This window comes from Eretmochelys imbricata, chromosome 3 (assembly GCF_965152235.1).
Source record: "Eretmochelys imbricata isolate rEreImb1 chromosome 3, rEreImb1.hap1, whole genome shotgun sequence".
Lineage (NCBI taxonomy): Eukaryota > Metazoa > Chordata > Testudines > Cheloniidae > Eretmochelys > Eretmochelys imbricata.
In genome coordinates this window covers 76,727,675-76,750,201 of record NC_135574.1, presented here as the reverse complement: position 1 = coordinate 76,750,201, position 22,527 = coordinate 76,727,675, and the positions used below count along the sequence as shown (strand labels likewise).

The 22,527-nt window shown below is 36.9% G+C and overlaps 1 protein-coding gene across 4 annotated transcripts in view; it reads left to right on the top strand.

Moving 5' to 3' along the window:
* The window catches only part of ASCC3 (activating signal cointegrator 1 complex subunit 3), a 524,193-nt gene that overhangs the window by 363,730 nt on the left and 137,936 nt on the right, over positions 1-22,527 (top strand). For all 4 annotated transcript variants that reach the window (XM_077812867.1, XM_077812868.1, XM_077812866.1 and 1 more), the window contains 5 exons: positions 12,364-12,483; positions 16,754-16,918; positions 17,726-17,812; positions 18,651-18,827; positions 22,248-22,473. In XM_077812867.1, the coding sequence (XP_077668993.1) occupies positions 12,364-12,483; positions 16,754-16,918; positions 17,726-17,812; positions 18,651-18,827; positions 22,248-22,473 (775 nt within the window). The remainder of the gene's footprint in view (positions 1-12,363; positions 12,484-16,753; positions 16,919-17,725; positions 17,813-18,650; positions 18,828-22,247; positions 22,474-22,527) is intronic.

Sequence of the window (22,527 nt, the reverse complement as noted above, 5' to 3'; positions counted from 1 at the left end):
TCTACTAATACACCTTTGATCTGCTTGTGGGAAGAAGAGGAGATGGGGCCTGTGAATCTCCCACCATTTTCCCCCGACCAAGATTTCATACAAACATAGAAGATTTGGGTAAGAAGAGACCTCAGGAGGTCATCTAGTCCAACCCCCTGCTCAAGGCAGGACCAATCCCAACTAAATCATCCCAGCCAGGGCTTTGTCAAGTCGGGCCTTTAAAACCTCTAAGGATGGAGATTCCACCACCTCCCTAGGTAATCCATTCCAGTGCTTTCTCTTGCTCGCTCGCTCTCTCTCTCGATTGAAAGACCAAGGTTAGTCATTAATATACTTTAATAAAAATTGAGGGTCAGGGAAAGAAAAGGGGGAAGTGAAGCTATAAATCTAATAGCTGTGGTAAAATAGAAATGAAACTCTGAAAAGAACATACTGTAGAATCCATCAAGTCTTTCTGTTGCGTAGGTAGATCAAGCATTTTTATTGATACTTTCTAACCCAGGCTTAAAGAGTAAGTCAATACTCTATCCATGCAAAAGAATGTAAACAATATGTCTAACAGAGTAATTTGTGCCTCAGCTAACTTACGTTCCAATAAATTGGGAAGGTAACACAATATCCAAAATAAAAAATTCAAGCAATACTGTACCTGCAAATAGCAGACTTGAAGTAAACTGAGCCATTTTGTCAAGCACTTTGAACCAGAAATAGCCCCTTGATTGATTTCTAACATATGTCACATTGTGTTATTACCACATTTGTATATATTTGGCATAACTAGGTTTGTTGTCTTGAACACATCCTGTATGCATGTCTGGAGGGACCTGTGCACAGTGAAGCAAAAATTCCAAAACTTAATGTGAATGGAGATCTTGTCTATTCAGGATCTACTGGAAATCTGTCACCTCAGCACAAGTTGCAGTGGAGTTTTTTCTTGACACCAGTTCATGAGTTGAGGAAACAGTACCTAACAATTTGAGTTCTGAGTGAATAGATTTTCTCTATTTCTTTTGTATTCTGGGGTAAAAATTTCAAATAAGTGAAGCTGCTAGGCTCCACTTTAAAACCTCAGTTACTAGAGTGATAGGGTGTATACCATAAAGTGATTTAGCTAATGTTGAAATTTTCAAAGCCAACTAGGCCATAACAAAGTTATTAAGATAGTCAAGTCCAGAAAATACTATGAGGAACTTCAGAAGGACTTAATCAAGGTAGCAGAATGGTCTACATGATAGCAGATGAAATCCAATGTTGATAAATACAACGTATTGCAAAGTGGAGGGGAAATTTTGTAGTAATCATAAACCTTACAGGGTTCTAAATTAACTGTACTAACACAGGAAAGCGATCTGGGCATCATTGTGATCCACTCCGTTAATACCTAAGCTCAATGTGCAGGTTTGGTTAAAAAGAGTATCCAGGATGCAATACAGAAAAAAATGGAGAACAATATAGAGAAAAAAAGTATAGTGTAGTACAGTATTATAAAAATATATCAAAGATGCAGACTCATATGGAATATTGTGCACAATACTGATCACCCCATCTCAAAAAGGATATTGCAGAAATAAAGTGGGATTCAGAGGAGGGAAGGAATATGATTAAGTGGGGAAAAACTCTCATATGATGGCTGGAAAGATTGGGATTGTTTACCTTAGAAAGGAGATGAGTAAGAGGAAACATGATAAAAATATATATCAGATGTTCTCCCTGTTTCATAATGCAAGAAAAAGGAGTTATTCAATTAAATTAAAAGATGGCAAATTAAAAACTTATAAAGGAAATACTTTTACACAGAACATGTATTTAGACTGTGGAATTCATTGTTGTATGATGTCATTGAGGCCAAGAACTTATAAAGCTTCAAAGAGGAATTGGACATGTTATACATCCAATAACAAAACTTGCAGTTAATGCTAATGAAAAGAATAATGGAAGGATGATAAAATCTCATGTTTCAGGGTTTAAACCAATCTCTAACAATTGGATCAGAATGAGATCTTCATCAATGGCAGGTTACCACATATCTGCTTCTTCTACAGTTTCTTGTGCCTTCCTGTGAAGCATCTGGTACTATCCAGTGTCAGAGACATGATAGTCAACTAAATGGACCATACGTCTTACCCAGTATGGTAATTCTTATATCTCTGTGCATTTTGATACACAATTTCCATTAAAATATACCCTCACTTGGCTTTGAAAACCACAGTCTAAACCTATACCTTAATCTTTGATTTAATTTAGACAATATGGAGATATGGAATGCTTCATATCCATAAGTTAAGGGGTTTTGAGTGTTCCACAGCACACTAAGGTTTCAGTGATCAAGCTAATTGGTTGTTGTGCAGAAAAGGCAAAAAATCCATGAAAGGAGACAACCCTGTTTTGTGTCTCTGTCAGAAAGAAAACAGTGCAAAATTAAATAGCTGTAATATGTAACAGAAGATTGATCCAACTAATAAAGGGCTTGAAAGTTTCCAACTCTCATACCCAGCTGTTGTCTGACTACTGTCCTTTGAACAAAAGGCGAGGTAACTCCTTTTTGAGTTGAAGAAATCCTATCAAGCAGCTGTCTTACCTTATAATATCTGAATACTACATGCCAATAAAAAGTTCAATTGAGTAGGTATGGATAATCCTATGACTGAAAAACTAGGATTTTAGCCAAGATTTTTATATCTGTTAAGCATTTATTCATCTATTTAACTATAAAAAGTATTTTTAATAATTAATTAGGCTACCTACGATCTTTTCTGGGGTAGAGATAATATTAAAATAATAAAACATAAATTACATATGATTGAGAGGTTAGAAAGAGAACTTGGAGAAATTTCTGACAAAAGTTTTTGGCCAAGAGTCTTCTGATTTCTAGAGGAGTGATGGGTTCCCCCTAAGTGCTCTGTTTTCCTAGAAATTGTGGTAAATTACAAAATCAGAGTTACTGCAATTTTTAATCATGAATGGCCTAAGAGCGGAGAAGTGTCCGTCTTTATAGAGCTGTTTTAACACCAACATTGGGGCATAATGGTTATTGCCACAAGTTATTGCCAAAACCACTTCAAGTTTTCTAATGTAAGTAATAGTAATTTTCTATCTTTGTGATTTTAAAGAAACAGACAATTGTATTGCCTGTTTTTAAGCAAGTTTTCTGGTATGAACTTACCATAAAAGTGTAGCTGGTTGTGCATTTGTCTTTCTAGAATCTACCTTTTTAACGTATGGGGAGCTATGTTAATGTATTTTTCCTGTCTTGAAGCATTATGCAAAGACTTTATTAATGAAGCTTTGCCTTTTTTGCACAACCAGCAATGGATGTAGTTTAATTAGGCCTCAACTCTCCTCATTTAACTTATCTGGGAATACTCGAGAAGAAATTGTACATGGCTTTTCTCAATCATTTCCACTTATTTGTGAGGGCTGCTGTCAACTCTCCTCTTTTCTAACCTGCTCCAAGCCTGTTGCTGGGACCCCTCCACCTTCCTCTCATGGGAGGGTTAAGAGAAACGGGAAAAAAGGAGGGTGGGTTGTCTGACTTTAGGAGCTCCAACCCTCCTTTTCCCAGCTTCTTTAGTGGATGACTTCTCCTAAATCTCCATCCAACTGCTGTTTGTTAGGGAACTGTATCATCTCTGTTAACAAGTACTGCACTGGACACCTGGTACCTGCTAAATTGTGGCATCTTGGCTTAACCTCCTTACCTACCCCACTGGATCCCTGACCTGTGGGCAAAGTGAAAAGCTCACCCCATTTCAGCCAATTTGGCAGTGAGGGAAAAATTCTTTCCCAGCCCTGAAAGAAAAATGATGACTAGTGCAATGCCCACAACAGATCATAAAAACGCAGTCTTACTCTGATTCCATGGTTGGAGGGTGGGTGTTGGTGATCTATGATTAATGAGAGAGAGGGTTCCTTCCAGAGTGCATGGGTATAAATTCTCTCCTCTTGACCAGTGCACGTGGTGGCTCACTGCCTCCACCTGATCCAGCCACTTCCTGTTCCACCTTTGGTTCCACTCAGGTAAGTCCCATGTAACCCTAATTTAGAAGAGATGCTTAAAGGAGCCCCAAACTTTTTTCTTCCTCCTTGCCAGACAAGACTTTCAGTTTCAATGAGCAACTCTGGAAAATTTAGTTGTGGAATTGGTGTTTTCAAAAGCCTATATGAGAAGTGATTTGTGAGTTCTTTTGCCCCTGGAAAAGTTCACAAAACTGTTACTTGGAGTAGCACAACATATAGGATATGCCAGTTTAGCTGCTAATGCCAGTGTTAATGTGACTGATGTCATGATTCATATATTCTAGTAGAGATAGTAATTACTGGTGGAGGTGAGGAAGAAGGTAGAAGATTGTAAATCACATTGACAGATGCACAGTTCTTCCAGGACAATCACTAATTAATGTATTGTACAGCTATGATATAAATCTTTAACTGTGATGGATGTAGGAGGACCCTTTTGATGGAATCGAATGAAGGTAATTGATAACACCATTTAAGTCTCTCCCCATCTTATTTTCTAGAGATACTATTTTTAGTTGATATAATTTTATAAGATTATATAGGAATGTTTATTTAAATACATAACACACTATTGCTAATTAGCATTTATGGAACAGAGCAATGTTAATTATAGTTAGTTTTTTTCCCTATTAAATCAAATGATGATGATTATTATTTTTTAAAATATAAAGCAGGCAGAACTTGTCCAGCTGAACTTTAAAATCTTAGATACGTGCTGGCAATTGGGACTGTTGCAAAATGAATGAGTGCCCTCCTACCCAGACTCCACACACACACGTTATATATTTATTTATCAAAACATACAAATTAGGGCTCTGGATGATGATAAAGATTTTTGAATGCATGCAACCACCTCCAAAAAACATATCCAGACATGGTAACTGAAATAATTCTTAGGCCGGTCAATGGTTCTGATCCAGCGGTTCTCAAACTGTGGGTCGTGACCCCATTTTAATGGGGTTGCCAGGGCTGGCGTTAGACTTGCTGGGGCCAAGGCCAAAGCCAAAGCCCGACCCCCACTGCCAAGGGCTGAAGTTGAAGGTGCTTCAGCCTGGGGCGGCAGGGCTTGGGCTTAGCCCCCCACCTGGGGTTGTGTAGTATTTTTTGCTGTAAGAAAGGGGCACGGTGCAATGAAGTTTGAGAACCCCGGTTCTGATCCAATGAAAATCCATAATATCCTGAAAACATGTGCTGAAGTTATGTAAAACTATATAAAGATCTTGATTCAAAGGAAGGTGAGCTAATAAATCAGAACAATAACATATCAACTGGTGCCTGCTAGTGCCTACAACAGTAGAAGTTGCAAAATGATCTCTTACAATGCTGTTTTCACATTCATAACTTCCTAACTATTGGCTTTTTTAGATGAAATTGTACATGTTTAGTTTGTGCTGCAATTGATTTTCCTTTTTAATTCATCCATGGATGAGTTAAATAATACATGTTTAATTCAAAAAAAATCTAGCTGTACTCTAGTAAATAGAGCTAATGAAGAAACAGTGTGGGCCAGATCATCAACTGGTGTAAAGAGAGCTTTAGTGTCACCAATTGTCCCTTTAAGTTTGAAACTTTGCTTCAACATAGTGTTCACTGGGGATTAGTGATTTTGCTTGGCATGGGAAAACTGTTTTTAACTATAATCTTTTTAATTGGAAAAACAATTACTTCTGAGCATCGCTGTTTGCCATCTGTTAAGATTTTTAGAAGAGCCTAGCCCTGTTGTGACTTCTCCATGTTCTTGGGCTGCTCAGAGGGCTTGGATTAACATAGGAGATAATGCTCACAACTCTGCTAGGACAATTTGTGTTAGGGATAGTGTACGTATTTTCATTGGAAAAACATACAGCAAAATCCTGAAAGATTTCATCGGAAAATATTGGGTTTATGCCTTTTATTTGTTTCTTATGATTTATGAAGAAGGCCTGAAAGGGTGATATTATTTTTTTACTATTTTTTCCCCTTCCCAAAAAGTATTTATTTTTCCACTTTATTTTTACATTATAAATTCAGGTTTTCTCTGTCCTAGGGCGAGTGGTGAACGAGTCAAATGATAGCATCACAAGCATTTAGAATAATTCAGGAGGAACGGGACCTTCAGTTAGAATGTCTAAAATTCTGGGTTTTATTTCTTTTTCTTAATGTCTATTTAATTCCAGTGACTGACTAATATTTTGGAGAAAGAGGAGTTTTATTAGAGAATCAACACCTTAGCTCTTCAATTAAGGTATAATATCACAAGATACTTTTGCTTTTTCAGCAAAAAGAAAAACCATACCTGACGTTGTCAGAGCAAGCAGAAATCATATCTCTTTTTGAGGGAGAGGAAGATTAATTTTTGCAGGCCTTCTTTATAGGGTAAAGAAAAGAAGGGCAAAAGTCCAATTTTTTTTAATTAATTTGCACTTTTAAAATCAGACCTAGGTAAACATCTAGCTTCATGTCAAGGATAGGTAAACATCATTTTAGGGACATTCTCATTTTTGTTTGCTGTTTTGCTGTATTCTAGAATATTCTGAAAATTCAGTTTACATTTTAAATGTTTGTTTTGTTCATTGCAAAGACGAAGCTAGTACCTACCATTTATTATGATTTATTATATTCTAGTGTAACATCCAAAGGCTCTAGTTAAATCAGAACTTCATTGTGCTAGGCATTATACAAACACATAACAAATCAATGTACCAAGCTTCTGCTAACCCAGACTTGCTGCAGCTGTCTGTTATCAAACAAATGTGCCGTTAGCATTGTTTTGGAACCCTAACTTTTGCATTTTCTGGCTTTGTGATTTTAACTGTGATGCTTTAATGTAGCATTATTATTTGTTTTTCTTCCATTTAATAATAAATTATCTACATTTCATTAGCTTAGACACCATCAAACAAAACTAATTACAGAAGACTTGGAAAGGTAAATATCATTCCATAGTACCAGCTGAGCTGGTATGTATCCAAATGGGCACTTAATCCTCATGCAGAAGAGTCCTAAGGAAAAGGAGTATTTAAAAGCAAGACAGATGAGGGAGAAAGTGCTCTGTAATGTTGGAATAGTACTCATCTGGAGTAACTGCTAGGCATCAACATACTTAAATTTTAAAAAATGGAGTGCAAGTATTTCATTTTCCTAGTAAGACTAACATCCATAACAAAGTTAGCCTGTTTATGAAGAATTGTAAGTAATCTATAATATTGTGGCTGCAGATATATAACATAGAGGAATATGATAATATTTTACTAAATAGGCATGTATTTCACAAGTGTTCAGTAGCATAATTTAACGTCCTCAAACATGAATGAAATGCATCCTTGGCCCAAAGGTGGACGCAATGGAAATTGAAATGATCCTTAACAGTAACTGAATACTCAAATGGTATTCTATAAAAACGCTACGGCTTTTTTATCCATAGCAAAGACAATATCATAGATCACACAGTTACCTTCAGTATGAAATGTAAAGCAATGCATTATAAAGTCAGAGATGTTAACAACACGAGCAGGATCACGTAATACATCTGAATCACATAATACATATACTTTAGTAGTCAGTAAGGCTGACCAGATCATAAAAAAATTTAGAGAATATGCAATATGCTGAAATATAGTAATTTTTATTGTACTAAGTTAAAAACTGAGAGTGAGAGGGGAGAAAGAAAACTGGCAAACTAGTGGAGAAAGGAATATTTTGTATGCAAAATTCCCAAAATAATAAACATGCATGACTACCTTTTTGTTCTGTGTTTGTACAGCACCTAGCGCAATGGGATCCTGGTCCAAGGCGGAGGCTCTTGGGTGCTACAATAATAAAAATAATAATGAATAATAAATATGATGTGACTTAAACGGTTAAAAAAACTAAGAAGTTGTGATATGCTGCAACACTAAATTAGAGAATCTCTTAATTATTGGTCCACCACATAAATAAGCAAAGGAGTAGAATGAAATTTTTAAAGTCTGATTATTTTTTTAAAAGTCCAAATGTATTGTAATGTAATTGTAATATTGTACTTTAAGGGCCAGATCCCCAGCTGGTGCATGCTAATGAAATTCCACTGGCTTCAGTGCAGCTAAACCAGCTAGGAATCTATTGAGAAGTATGCTAATGATTGTTTATGAACATTTTAGTGCAAGTAGCAATTCTGTAGGTTAACTGAAAATGCTGAAAAGCCAAAGTAAGGCATTGACAAGACCATGAAACAACCATTTTTTTATGGCCTCTGATATGCAAGACATGATTTATCCTACTATAATGACAAGGCAGGAAAGGTTGGTGTTCACGTGATTACAGAAAATCAATAGTAAGTCAAACCAGTTACACTAGTCTATTGTTTTTCTAGATGGCAACCTGATCGTTTCTCTCTTTGAGTTCAGCAATAGTCTTATACTGATTAGCTCTTTGCATATATACTGATTAGATATAAGCTTGCAGAGTTGTAGGAATCATCATAAGTAGCAGAAGATGTCTCCAATAGGCCAAAAACACTTCAGAGGAAAAAATAAAATAAAATGCAAATGGGAGACCATTACACTGAACAGTGGCACACCATCATCTGAGGTAGTGTGTTCAGTTTTGATCACCTCAAATAGGCTGTATCTACTCTGGCTTTTTTCCCCCAGAATCTCCCAGCTATTGACTGTGGCAGAAACAATGGGAGTGGTTTTGTAGAGCGGTCACCAGCATGGTACCACAAGTTGTCTAATTCCTTTTAGAGTGAGTCTAGAAGATATGGTGGCTTGAAGAGTTGATGGCCACCGGCACCTTCTCTATACAAGAGTCTCTCCCTCCCTCTGCCCCATTGCTAACTCTGTAAAGCTGCACCAGTGCTAGCAAGATTCACAGGTTTTTTTAGGGACAATGAGATGAGTATAGACAAGCTATTTAGGAAGAATCTAACTGAGATAGAATAGGTCCAGAAAAGTTCAGCAGTAGTGGATCTTACATTTCAGAGGAAATGATCAAGCCTGAGATTATTTAGCATGGAAAAGTGAAGAATTAAAGAGAATTTGATTCTGATAGGATTTATTGAGCTTTTGTTTTTTAGCTCTAGCAAAGAGACTATGTTTAAAAGATAGCAAATTGATAGGTTGACTTTATTTGATCTTTGTATAGGGGATTCAAAGAAATGATAAGAAAAATAGTTCTTACCGTATTTACAAAATAAAAATCTACTATATTCCTGAACTTAAATATAATGCTTCTATAGTTCAGATTTATTCAGTCAAATTAGCCCTCTTCTATGTGTCTTTACCTTTTACTCAAGTTCTTTACCTTTACTGAAGAATGATACAGCTTCCTTCTCTTTATTGGGGTAGGACAGTTTCTCCTTTCAAATCTCAAAGTATTTCTGATTGTGCCATATTTATAAAGAGAAATCAGCCTCAGGGTCAATCTGCTGAGTCCTGCGAAAGATCACTTCTGTAAAAATGTTTTTACATAATTAAATGAAATATACATAATTATGTAAAAACATTTTTACAGATGATGTACTGTTAAGAATATTGACTTGTTTAAACTAAAACTGGAAATTAAACTGTATTCTGAATTGCTGCTCACCTCGCTAAGCTCTTTGCATAGGGCTTTTTAAAATTAAAACTATTTATTATTGCTGTTATAATTTTTTTTCAAAGTCACAGTTGTACTGGCATAAGCCCTTGACTGATTAGTTGAAAAATTCTTACACTGACTACTTAAATAACCTCCATTTTCACTCTAATACACATTGTGAGCTGAATTTTTAAAACTCAGCCTTTCATTTTTCAGGCACAGTTTGCAGTCACAATTATTTATGTGAGCAATGTAATTATTAGTTGTCTATCCATCAGATATAAAGGTGCAATCAGGCAGTTCAGTTTCAACATGATATGTATTTTGTAAGGCCCAGTGTTTTTTCTTATAACAGCCAAGTAACTGTTAAGGAGTTAAAAAATTAAAACTGCTGTACTAAGACTATGTTAAATACAACAATTTAGAATTTTGTTTCTGACTTTGTTAAAGATGAAAACACCTTTATTAGTCTTTTCACTCCACTTACCAGTCCTAAATTTCCAAACCTATCAGAAGCTGCCTTCTCATTTTATAGACCATTTGTTTCATAATTACTCTTAAGTTTGCAGTAGAAAGTACTTTGTTGTTAGCCTTTATTGACCTTATCCAACAATCCACAAGAACTTTAGGTGGTCACTAGATGGCAGCAAATATTCAGAAGTAGCTTTCACTGTTTTCTCCATATGGCACTTAGTGAGTACAGTCCTTAAAAGAATGATGAGCATTAGTAGGTTTTGAAGCCTTACAAACATTTATAGATTTCATCTGCAACCCATCTACACTACACATTCTTACTATCTTCCTCCTTAGCTTTGCTTTTAACTATGGAAATATTTAATTTTGAACAAATCTAAATGCAAAATGAGTAATTAAAATGAATGAGGTAGAAACAGTGGTTTGTTTTTGACTCGTGTAAGACTTTGCTATCTTCCAGGATAGGACCTTTATGCCTTGATGTTTCAAAATTAGATATTTTCAGGAGGGGTTTTGTATTATTGAAAGATGTCAATATGCTACTTCAGGGTATGTACCAGAAAGGGGTTTATTGAGTCATGGGGAGAAATCAAATGAACAAATAAGTTTGGGCAGCAAATTGAGAATAAGCTTATGCACGAGATAAGATGTCTTCCCTCCCTTTCAACTGAGTTAAAGTAGCTTAGGATAAGTGTGCATTCTTAACCCATTCAGTGTCCCATGAGTATATGCACTTATCAAAATATTACTTATTTGGTGTCCATTTCTATCCTATTGGGAAACAATCCAATCTTATGAAGCATAGCCCTAGCTGAGATTTAAGTATGAAGATTCGTTATTGAAATCAAAAGGGGTTACTCCAGATTAAAACTGGTTTAACTAACAGTAGTTTTGGGATTTCAGTAATATTTTTAGTGTAAGGTTGGGGTTTTTGTTTGTTTCATATTTCATAATAATGAATTTCCCTATTATTAACATATAGATCTGTAGATCTGAGAATTTGAAATTGCTTACCATTGTGTTTGCTTTTTTTCAAGTAAATTTAAAGGATTTATGTGAGAGACAGACTGTAAAAGCAAATTGATGTTTTAACATTAGTCATTGTTAAGGAGTTTGCCAAACAATATGGAGAGAAACAAAGCAAAAGAGTATATTTTGTTTGAGTAGTATAATGGAAATCTTGAATTCTCACAGCAAAGTTAGAATAAAAACAAAAATAATTGTTGCCTTTTGCGACTAGAACTGATAGAGAATAGAACTGAAGTCGCCTTTTTTAAAAAAGTAAATACGTAATGTGTCAATCAATTTGATGATGAAATACCACTAACTTACAAAAAGATTCCTGAGTGAAATATTGTTTCAATATGGTTGCATTAATAGTCTACAGAAATAAATCACCCACTCAAATTTCAGTTACATTCTGATACCACAGCTGTGTGCTAAAGTCAGGGGCAGCCCTAGCCATTTTGCTGGCTGGGACGAAAAACGTTTTTGCAATCCCTCTTCCCTCCACACTGGTGACCGGGCCAAATAAATAAATAAATAAGCTGGCCAATCAGCGGAGCAAAAAATAACAATAATTAAAAAAAAAAAAAAAAAAGGCTGTCCAGTCATAGCAAAGCAAAACAAAACACCCAGCGGTATGGCACCCCCGGAAGTTGCCACCCAGGGTGAGTGCCTTGCTCTGGCTAGTGACCATGTGTATGTGAATCTTCAAAGATAAAAGGCAGGTGAAACCTATTTTTAATGTGATGACAATATATGAAGACATGGTAAAAAGCCTGGTGTGCCAATGTTGTTTGATTTGAAAAATATTTATATTAATCTTATTTCCACAATTTCAGGACATTTTCCCTTATAATATGGCTTCTTAAACACATATGAGGATATAATTGAAAAATTATCAATTTTAGTCAGGTTGCAAACATCTCACTTAAACTCAGACAGGAAAGTAAGTTTACATGGCTTAAAAAGTTTAAAATATGAATTTCACATGAGTCTTGTTCATAGAAGAATTACAGATTCCTTGTAGTAGAAGCCTGTATTGCGTGATCTTTTCTACTGTTTATAATTTTTACATTAAAAGATCATTTAGGTGCTCAGATATCAGAAACCTACTGTGAAAAAAGGTACCATGATGATTCATGCTTTAGAAATGCAGATATATAGGTGGTTCAGAAGAGATTGTTATATGATTATTATTTTTAGTATATTTTAAATGGAAAGCTACAGACACTTTCTCTAATCTACTGCTAATGGTCTGAATTCAGTATATTATGAACTTAATGCTTGTGTTTTCCTCTAATATGTAAGTTCAATTTTTGTCTCTCTTCCTACTTACAGGTTGCTCTTGGAACAGTAACTAATGTGGAGGAAGCAGTAAAGTGGATAAGTTACACTTATCTTTATGTACGGATGAGAGCAAATCCATTAGTATATGGCATCAGTCACAAGGCTTATCAGGTAGAAAATGCATTTAAAAAAAAATCTAACCTGCTTTCTGGTTCTGTAAACCTTTCCTGATGTGAGGATAAATATTTGCTATTTCTGCTTTACCTGATATCAGCAATTCTTTAAGTGTATGAAAGGAAGAAGATATTTTCTATAGCAGAGAGTTATTTTTCAGAAAAATAGTAAGTTAAAAGGTCCCTTCTGAGTTGTCCTGTCTAACACTTTTACCCACTATCATACAAAATACGTTTTCAATGGCCAAATTAGCCATCAACGCGTAGCACTCATTCTTATCAAAACAACTATCATGCTTTAGTCACTATCAGCATTTCAGTAGTGAAAGTCAGATATGAATTATACAGTCAAGTCTTCTTGAAGCCATAGCTCTGCTCTACACATAGTATTTCCTCTGTCAAGTATTTGTTTTAGAAGATCTCACCACTGGCAGTATCATAAATTATTAGACAGAATATTTGTTAATTTAATAGATTAATAAAATTAATCATTCAATCATATTTGAAGTCTCTTTCTTCTCGGGATCCAGTCATTTAAAGAGTTTTACTCCTTTGTTTTTATGTTGTTTTTAGATATTATTTTGTGTATTGGAATAAATCAGAACACAGATATATTTTTTTCATAGTGGAATTCTTTATTTTTACTTTTTGGTGTGTTTCATAGTTTGCAGGAAATGTAAACACCTATCTTTCTTTAACACAGCTGTATATGCTCTACTAGAGCCTTCAACAATAGTAGTTCGATAGGTAGGAGAAGAACATAAACTGGTAGGAGGAAAAAACGAAGGAATTATTTCTCTGGAAGATCTATTTATTTATTATTTATTAATAGCAAGTGTTCGAAGCTGCTTAGAGGTTTTGCAGGTAGGAGTAGTCCTGTTGGATGTAGTTTAGTGGTCAGAGTGCAGATGAGATGGTCAGAGGTTCATGATAAATATAATTTATTTCACATCTCCACAATTTGTTGCATGGCTGCATAGTTTTTCAAATGATTATCAACACCCCAGTTTTGAGTATGTACAACATTCATAGCAGTATGCCAGTGTCATGTTTCAGGTCCAAAATCTTTGTCCTTGTGGCTGGAAGTGGGATTTAAACGATAGGGAAAGTGGGTAAGAATTCCATAGTTCTCAATACATTATAGTGAGGTGTAATTTAAATATTTTATGGGTTCTCATTTAGAATGGCTTTCTGAGTGCAGTCATCCCAAATGCATATTAATAAAACTCTTATACTACATTATAGTGTATTTGTATATGGTTAGCCAAACTCACGTAGCCAGGGAAATGAAACGTATAATATAACATGTTATCAAATACTATATCTAACTGGGGCTCAACAGTGGGAGTTTTGACATATCCTACCTTTGTAGAATTCCTTCACACTCATGTCTCTGGCAAGCAGTACTGAGTTCTGTGGCAAATTATTAATTGATTTGAGCATATTGGATAATTAATGTAAATCTGTTTGGTAACACCAAATAATAACATTAAAACACAATTAACAGGAATAATTTTTAAAACAAAACTGACAAAAAATGTTTGTGACATTCTTCAGCCAAACAAGCAAGTTCCAATCCTGAAGGTCCACCAGTGCTCTGCCATTCCTGCAGCTGTCTCCTTCACTGCCACATCCTGTACTTAAGTGGCCTTTGCTCTTTTGTGTTAAGATAGAAACAGGCTATGCCTATTAGAGGTGGTGTTGATTTGAATAGCAGAGAGCAAGTAGGCCTTCAGACCTAGATATTCTCTTCTTTCTTGGAAGCATCTGATTTATGGTTTTACATTGCCGTGTTATGTTATACAGAGTGCAGGGCAGTTGTGCAGTTTCAGGTGCAGCATAACTATAGTTTTACCAGTTATGCAATTCCTTTTCCTCCCTATCCAGTTGTGGGTGTTTAATTTTCATAATCGGTATACAGTTATTTCTTAATAATCTTGATAATCTTGTGATTTGCAATTTATATATCCATATTGGCCCGCCATTATTAGCCAGTCTAGCTATTCAAAGTGCATTGATTTGCATAATCACTTCTGGTCAGATTGTCCCCAGATGTATAGTGGGGGTTGGAGCGTGCAACGAACCTTCTCTCTTCCCCCCTGCCCTTTATGTCCTGTGTAAGAGCTACACAGTATTTCAGTCCTTGCTCCCATGAGGTCTCTCAGTACCACAAAAGGTGCAGTAAGGGGGCAAGGCAAGGCCAGGCTGCACACCGCCCCACCACTCCAAGGACCATGCTTTGCTCCCCAAAGGGCTGTAGCAGCTCTAGGACCTCGGAGTATTGGTTGATCACAGGATGACTATGAGCCGCCAATGTGGTATGGCTGAGAAAAAAGCTAATGCGGTCTTGGGATGCATCAGGCGAGGTATTTCCAGTAGAGATAAGGAGGTGTTAGTACTGTTATACAAGGCACTGGTGAGCCCTCATCTGCAATATTGTGTGCAGTTCTGGTCTCCCATGTTTAAGAAGGATCGAATTCAAACTCGAACAGGTACAAAGAAAGGCTACTAGGATGATCCCAGAAATGGAAAACCTGTCTTATGAAAGGAGACTCAAAGAGCTTGGCTTGTTTAGCCTAACCAAAAGAAACTGAAGGGAGATATGATTGCTCTCTATAAATATATCGGAGGGATAAATACAAGGGAGGGAGAGGAATTATTTAAGCTCAGTACCAATGTGGACACAAGAACAAATGGATATAAACTGGCCATCAAGAGGTTTAGATTTGAAATTAGACAACGGTTTCTAACCATCAGAAGAGTGAAGTTCTGGAGTAGCCTTCCAAAGGGAGCAGTGGGGGCAAAAGACATATCTGGCTTCAAGACTAAGCTTGATAAGTTTATGGAGGGGATGGTATGATAGCCTAATTTTGGCAATGAATTGATCTTTGACTATTAGTGGTAAATATGCCCAGTGGCCTGTGATGGAATGCTAGATGGGGTGGGATCTGAGTTACTACAGAGAATTTTTTCCTGGGTGTGTGGCTGGTGAGTCTTGCCCACATGCTTAGGGGGTTTATGATCGCCATATTTGGGGTTGGGAAGGAATTTTCCTCCAGGGCACATTGGCAGAGGCCCTGGGGGTTTTTCACCTTCCTCTGCAGCATGGGGCACGGGTCACTTGCTGTAGGATTCTCTGCATCTTGAAGTCTTTAAACCACAATTTGAGGACTTCAGTAGCTCAGACATAGGTCAGGGGGTTGTTACAGCAATGGGTGGGTGAGATTCCGTGGCCTGCATTGTGCAGGTCATCAGGCTAGATGATCATAATGGTCCCTTCTGACCTTAAAGTCTATGATTCTTCTAACTGTTGGAGAATCCCTGTCTCTTTCCTTTTGAGTCAGCTTAGGAAAACTGTAAATAAAAATGTATATCAGTTATTCTGAAGGAAAGACCTTGCTACTTAGGAATATGGGGAAATAAAGAAGAGGATGAATTATATAACGGATTAAAGAATTTCTAAAATAATGTCCTTTTAAACAGTTTGTCGACAGCCCATATTTGGACTTTGTGATTTTTTTTTCTCTTCCATTTCAGTTTTGAATATTTCATTAAAAATATCAACATAAGAAAAAACTGAGCTTTCTTCTGATTAGGGCATTGATCCTGCAGACGCGTGCTTAACTTTATGCACATGAGTAGTCCAGACCTGTTCAGTCTCTTGTAGTGGCCAGGAGGCTACTGTTTTTAGCGGCATCTGAGCTGCTGTTGAAGTTGCAGGTGCTTGGGAGCTGAAATTGTCTTATTTGGTAAGAGCCATTCTAGGCAGGATCTCTATTGTCGAAGTCCTTCAGCATTCCTAACTATAGAGATGCAGCCATGAGGACTCTAACTACAGAGACACAGCAGGCAGGGGCAACCAGTGCTGGACACCCAGCTATGGGCTAGCAAGTCAGCCAGAACTATATTTTAGTAATAAATACAGCAACACCACCATTAGTCTTTCAGTGCTATAACTATCCAGGGTCAAGTAACTTCCCTGTTGTTGTTTTTTTGTTGTTGTTGAAATATAGTATAATTTTGATGATGGACCAGTATATCGGCTGCATTTTCTCATTTTTATTCATGTTTGGTATGTGTAGCAGCTTTTTCTGAACTTATCGTCAGTATAACTGGTATTAATAAGGACTGAACTAATTCTTGGTGTGATAGTCATGGCCTTATTTTATTTGTTTTGCAACTGTATTTTGTTTCTGGCTTTTAGAAAAGCTGAATTATCTCGTGAAATGCCTCATTTGTCACTTTTGTATTTTGTTCATGGTCTCTAGATGGATCCAGGGCTAGAGAAGCACAGAGAACAACTGGTGATTGAAGTTGGCAGAAAGCTAGACAAAGCCCGCATGATTCGTTTTGAAGAGAGAACTGGATTTTTTTCTTCAACAGATTTAGGCAGAATTGCCAGCCACTATTATATTAAGTATAATACTATTGAGGTACAACAACTTGTTCTACTTCTGGTATACTTCTCTCTTTTTAACCCTTTATATAAAATGGTCATGAGAAGATTTTATAGGTCATGTAGCCAATTTAACACTGATATCTTTTTCAAATCATGGTTACAAAAGAAACTGTCTGAGCATATGGCAATAGGGAAAGCTCAGCAGCATTGATTTGGTCAGATTTGGTTTTGGGTGATGATTTCTACATTCTCTGCCCCTTCCTAAGACTTAGATATCTTATCACCTGTATGTCCATTTGCAGGAAATAAGATTTGCATGCACAGAGCCTACTAACAGAAATGTTTCTGTGGGGTGAAAATGCTATCACCTTGTCATTCATGTGATAGAATTTATCAGTGCCATACAGGCAAGTGTTAGTGCACTGAAGCTTGTATAAACTGTTCCTGCTCCATTGGAGCCTGGGAGTTGAAAATGTGTTGTATCGTTCTTTAGTTAGGCATTTATCATACACATTCGAACATAGTGTGGACAAGATTTTCAAAAGTGACTATGGATTTTGGTTGCCTCCATTTTTGGGTCTCCAACTCGAGACAACTTAAAAGCAACTGTTTTTTTAGGAAAGTGCAGAGAAGGCCCTCTGAACATTTGGTCCTCTTTAAGTAGTCTGAAGCTGGGTATCCAATAACCAAGACACCTACTTACTTTTAAAAATCTTAGAGACTCTCTTCTTTGAGTTGTTACTGAAAGCAGAATTGTCTTTAATTTTAAGTTGGTAGGTCAAAATCATTGTTTTTGCATTTTTATTTTTAACAGTAAATGAAATCATTTTATTTTTGATAGACTTTCAATGAACATTTTGATGCTCACAAAACAGAAGGTGATATTCTTGCTATAGTATCTAAGGCAGAAGAATTTGAACAGATCAAGGTAAGATTGCATCACTTCATCCAGAAGGACACTTCTAATGGAAGTAGACCCTAATCCACAGTATCAGGTCCATAAAATGCATAACCAGTGGTTGGAGAATGAGTGCGGCTTTTAACCCTACTCTCTGAGTCCTCTGGATGTCAGGTAGTCAGGGCCTGATGGAAATGGCCCCCAACTGGTTCCCTGTAGGGGCCAAACATTTACTGTCTTTAAATAAATTTTAGACTGAGACTGTCAGTCTCAGTAGATTTATGGTGTGTTTTGCATTCTCATCAGTGAGAATGTAAAATGCTATGCATTATTCAAACTGTAGATATGAATATTTCTTTACTTGTATTAAGACTTAATCTTATTAACAGTGAAAACTGTAATATCATGAATCATAGTACTTTACAGTTTTGAGCTAAGAACATATTATGCTACATACACATTATATGACTATAATGAATGCATTTAATGTTAATTCAAATTTTCCCTAATCCAGATGGACAGAGGTTTTACTCTGGTCAAATAAAAAATGAAATCTCATCAGATGGAGGATGGTAGGGTCAGAAGATTCAATTTTTGTGGCATATCAAATTTCTGTGTGTCAATGGCAACCTTAATTGATGGTGATGAATAATAAAATGTAATTGTGTCACTATTAAGATAGTTTCAATTAAGTTCTATTAGCTACAGTCTGGAAGACTTGTTGGGTTTTTTTTTGGGTGGGGGGGTTTGTATGTAAAACTAGACTCTGTTTAAAATAATGTTTCTAAGAGATAATGGAAATTTAATTTAGTGTGAAAGTTTTCACCAAGTTACTCCAACCTCTTCAAACTTATTTATTGTGTTTTAGGTAAGAGAAGAAGAAATAGAGGAACTGGATGCCTTACTGAACAATTTCTGTGAACTTTCTGCTCCCGGAGGTGTAGAGAACAGTTATGGAAAGATAAATATCCTCCTTCAAACATATATTAGCCGAGGAGAGATTGATAGTTTCTCCCTTATTTCAGACTCTGCATATGTTGCACAGGTAAAAAAAAAATAATAAAATCTCTTCATTTGTCTTTCTTCACATCTTTCATTTACCCAGCTATATGGATAGCTATGTGGGCCCAGATTTTCAAACGTATATGCACATATGATTTGAAAATCTGAGCACTAGCTTTTGAGATTTCAACACAGAATATGTTTGATTTAGTGGAAAATAATTGCTAAGTGCTAATTTAGGAGGCCAAGTTGTACTTTTTTAGTTGAGTTTGAATTAGTTTTCCAGTATAGTAGCCATTAACTGTTGTTTGTTATCTTTCATAGTTTAAATTGCAATTGCATACAAGATGTTAGCCTTAAACCTCAGTGTTTCCTAAATTTACCAAAAAGTGTAAATCCATTTAACTTTCTTGCATTCTAATTTTATATGTTTGTTTTGCAAAGCATTATAAAATTGGTTTACTCCAGAATATGTTCTATTAATATTGGTTTTACAAATCTTAAGTAGGTTGCATACACACTTGTCAGAATTGGCTTTAAGTTCACACCACATACCATTAAACGGCTAGATTGACCCTAGAAGTTCACCAGTCATACACAGATTGGCATTTGCTTAATTTGAACATACACTTATTTGAAAGGGACTAGCCTGAATGATCTTGCAGAGTGGCAAAACATAACTTCAAGCTGATTGTGCTGATTGTGTCTGGTAGTGTTTAGACTTGAAATTTAAAAAACCTGAAAGGGGATACCAAACATTATGGAAGACCTCTCCACAGTTGGGGGAACTACACTATGTTGACACCCACACAGTAATAGCAGACCAGTCCATGCTCTTGCTTGATAGCTCAGTTTAACACCACAAGTGGTCATCAACTTGATGGGTTGTTTGGTCATCACATGGATACAACAGCACTGGAAATCTGTGGAATATTGCTGCTTCTTCACAAGTCTAGGATCCATCCCAGGAAGTCAGTGAGCCACTTGAAATTTGTCTTAAAAGGGCATCTGTTAACTGGCTTGAGGACTCTAAAAGAGGCAAATGACACCGCTCATAAACAATTCCGTATGTCAACCAATAGTAAATGTATATAGTGGGTTATAAGGTTGTGGCTTTTGGGACAATTAGGAGTATTTCTGTCTCTTCATTAAGCAGCAGCAGCATAGTATGTTCTGACATTGTGCTGTCAGATCTTGCCAAACCATTTTAAGAAGAAATAATAAAAATTGTATTTAAATTATATTAAGGATGAGAGTTAAACACTTAAAAGCATAAATATTCTGAGTTAAGGTCGTCATGCCATCTTCGCTTGTTTCCTTGTGTTCAGGTTTTATAGCACACATGGGCTTGCTGAGATCATTATACATATCATAAAGATTGTGATACATGCACAACAAGATCATTTTAAGAGAGGTCTCTCAATTTCAGTTTATAGCTTTTATTTGTCTCTTTCAACTGTAGCATTTTAAAGCAGGTGGTGTGGTCCCATACGCAGGTGCTCAATTTATGAATTGTGTAATAATTTACGTGAGGACATGAGTGGTAGTGCTTAGAATCACAATTTTTAAATTGCAGTTCTACTCCAAGCAGTGACTACAGTAACGCCTCACTTAACATTGTAGTTATGTTCCTGAAAAATGCGACTTTAAGCGAAACAATGTTAAGCAAATCCAATTTCCCCATAAGAATTAATGTAAATAGTGGGGTGTTAGTTTCCAGGGAAATTTTTTTTGCCAGACAAAAGACATTATATACATTTTAAACAATTTTAAACAAGCAATTGAATACAGGTATACGTTTTAAGCAATTGTAAAGAAACAATTTAATACTACAATCCCCATTGCTGAGTATGAAGCAATGGGATATGCAGGCACAGGCACTGCCCACTGGCACTGCAGACAATGAGGCAGGCAAGGAGTCTGAAGGTGCCGTAGGCTAGGAGAAGCATGTTGTGCAGCAGCAGCTTCCCCTATTGTGTAAGCACCAGGGGCGGGGGACTCAACCCTCAGCCCGCCCACTCCACCCCTTCCCCCAAGCCCCCAGCCTTAGCCCGCCTCTTCTCCCTCCCCCCCACCTGCTCCCCCTTTACTCTGCACGCCACGTCCTCGCTCCTCCCTGCTCCCTCCCCGCCTCCTGCCCGTGGCAATCAGCTGGTTTGCGGCATTCAGGAGGGATGGGAGAGGAGCAAGGACTCGGCACGCAGGCTCCCCCTCCCTCTCCTGCCCACGGCAGTCTGCTGGTTTGTAGCATTCAGGAGGTGGGGAGGGAGGGGGAGCCTGTGCGCCTAGTCTTCGCTCCTGCCTCCTGAATGCCGCAAACCAGCTGATTGCCATGGGCAGGAGGCGTGGGGAGCAGGGGGCAAGGCGCTGATCTGCGGGATCTGCTGGTGGGACAAAGCAGGCAGCCAAACAACACTATAGCAGAGCATTGCACAACTTTAAACAAGCATGTTCTGTAATGGATCAGGGACATAAGATCGAAACAATGTTAAGCAAGAGGACATTAAGTAGGGAGTTACTGTATTTTAAAAAAATTGTTCCTTCTACCTCAGTAGAAGAGTAGTAACTGCGTGCTTTAGTGACAAAATATTTCAGTACCTGGGTTTTTTTAAACTCCTGTTAGCACTGCAGAGCCAGCACAAAGTGAATGTTATTCTGCTCAGTGAGTCATCAACAGAACTACTAGCTCATTTCTCACTGTAAAGTCAGATTCTTCCCTCAGTTACGCATAGGCAATCCCACTGAAAACAATGGGCTTGCATGGGTGTGTAATTGGGCAGAAATGGGCGGCAAAATATTTGTCATTGCCATGTTAGATGAGTATGGATGGATAGATTATTTTTTATATACAGTCTATGAAGAATTAATCTTGATGTTGAGATTCTAAGTTAAGTTTGCAGGGAATGCAAATAAAAGAAGAAAGCAAACATTTTTATAAACTAAGTAAAAGTGATTGAGAAGTCATTGAGACACAGTGAGCAAAACCCCTGAGTGCTGGTGTAACTATGATCAAAACCAAGGACAGGAATCCTGCGGCAGACCTAGCAATTGAACCTACTACTTCTGACTACCAGACTTGGGCTTTAACCACAAGACCACGTTCCCCCTCAGCATGAATATCCAATTTTAAATTTTTGAGCACGGTCAGGGTTATTGTAACAAAAAAAAAGTATTACTATCAACAATTGTTTCTATAACAGTATAACTTTAATAATTGTTTAATTGTATGTATTTACTGTCATCATCCCATTAAGTAATGATGAAGCACTTTTAAGAGATGCAATTAATCATTAGGTAGAAACTGAAAAATAAATTTTTCAAGAATTTTTAGCTAAAACTTAACAATAAAAGTATGTTGTTTTGGGAGTCTGATAGGAAAAAACATAGTATAGATGCTGTATCCAATGAAAAATGTTTGATCTGAATCTAATATTTTTCTTTGTCTCTATGTTTCATTCTGTAGAATGCAGCTCGGATTGTTCGAGCCCTTTTTGAGGTTGCTCTTAGGAAACGATGGCCTGCAATGACATACCGGCTACTGAACCTCAGCAAAGTCATTGACAAGCGGCTGTGGGGCTGGGCCAACCCTTTGCGACAGTTCTCAGTGTTGCCACCATCAGTCCTCGCAAAGCTGGAGGAAAAGAATCTCTCTGTAGATAAGATGAAGGACATGAGGAAAGATGAAATAGGTAAAAAACATAATAAGTAATGTTCTGTTTAAAAATTGGACTCTATGTTCTCCT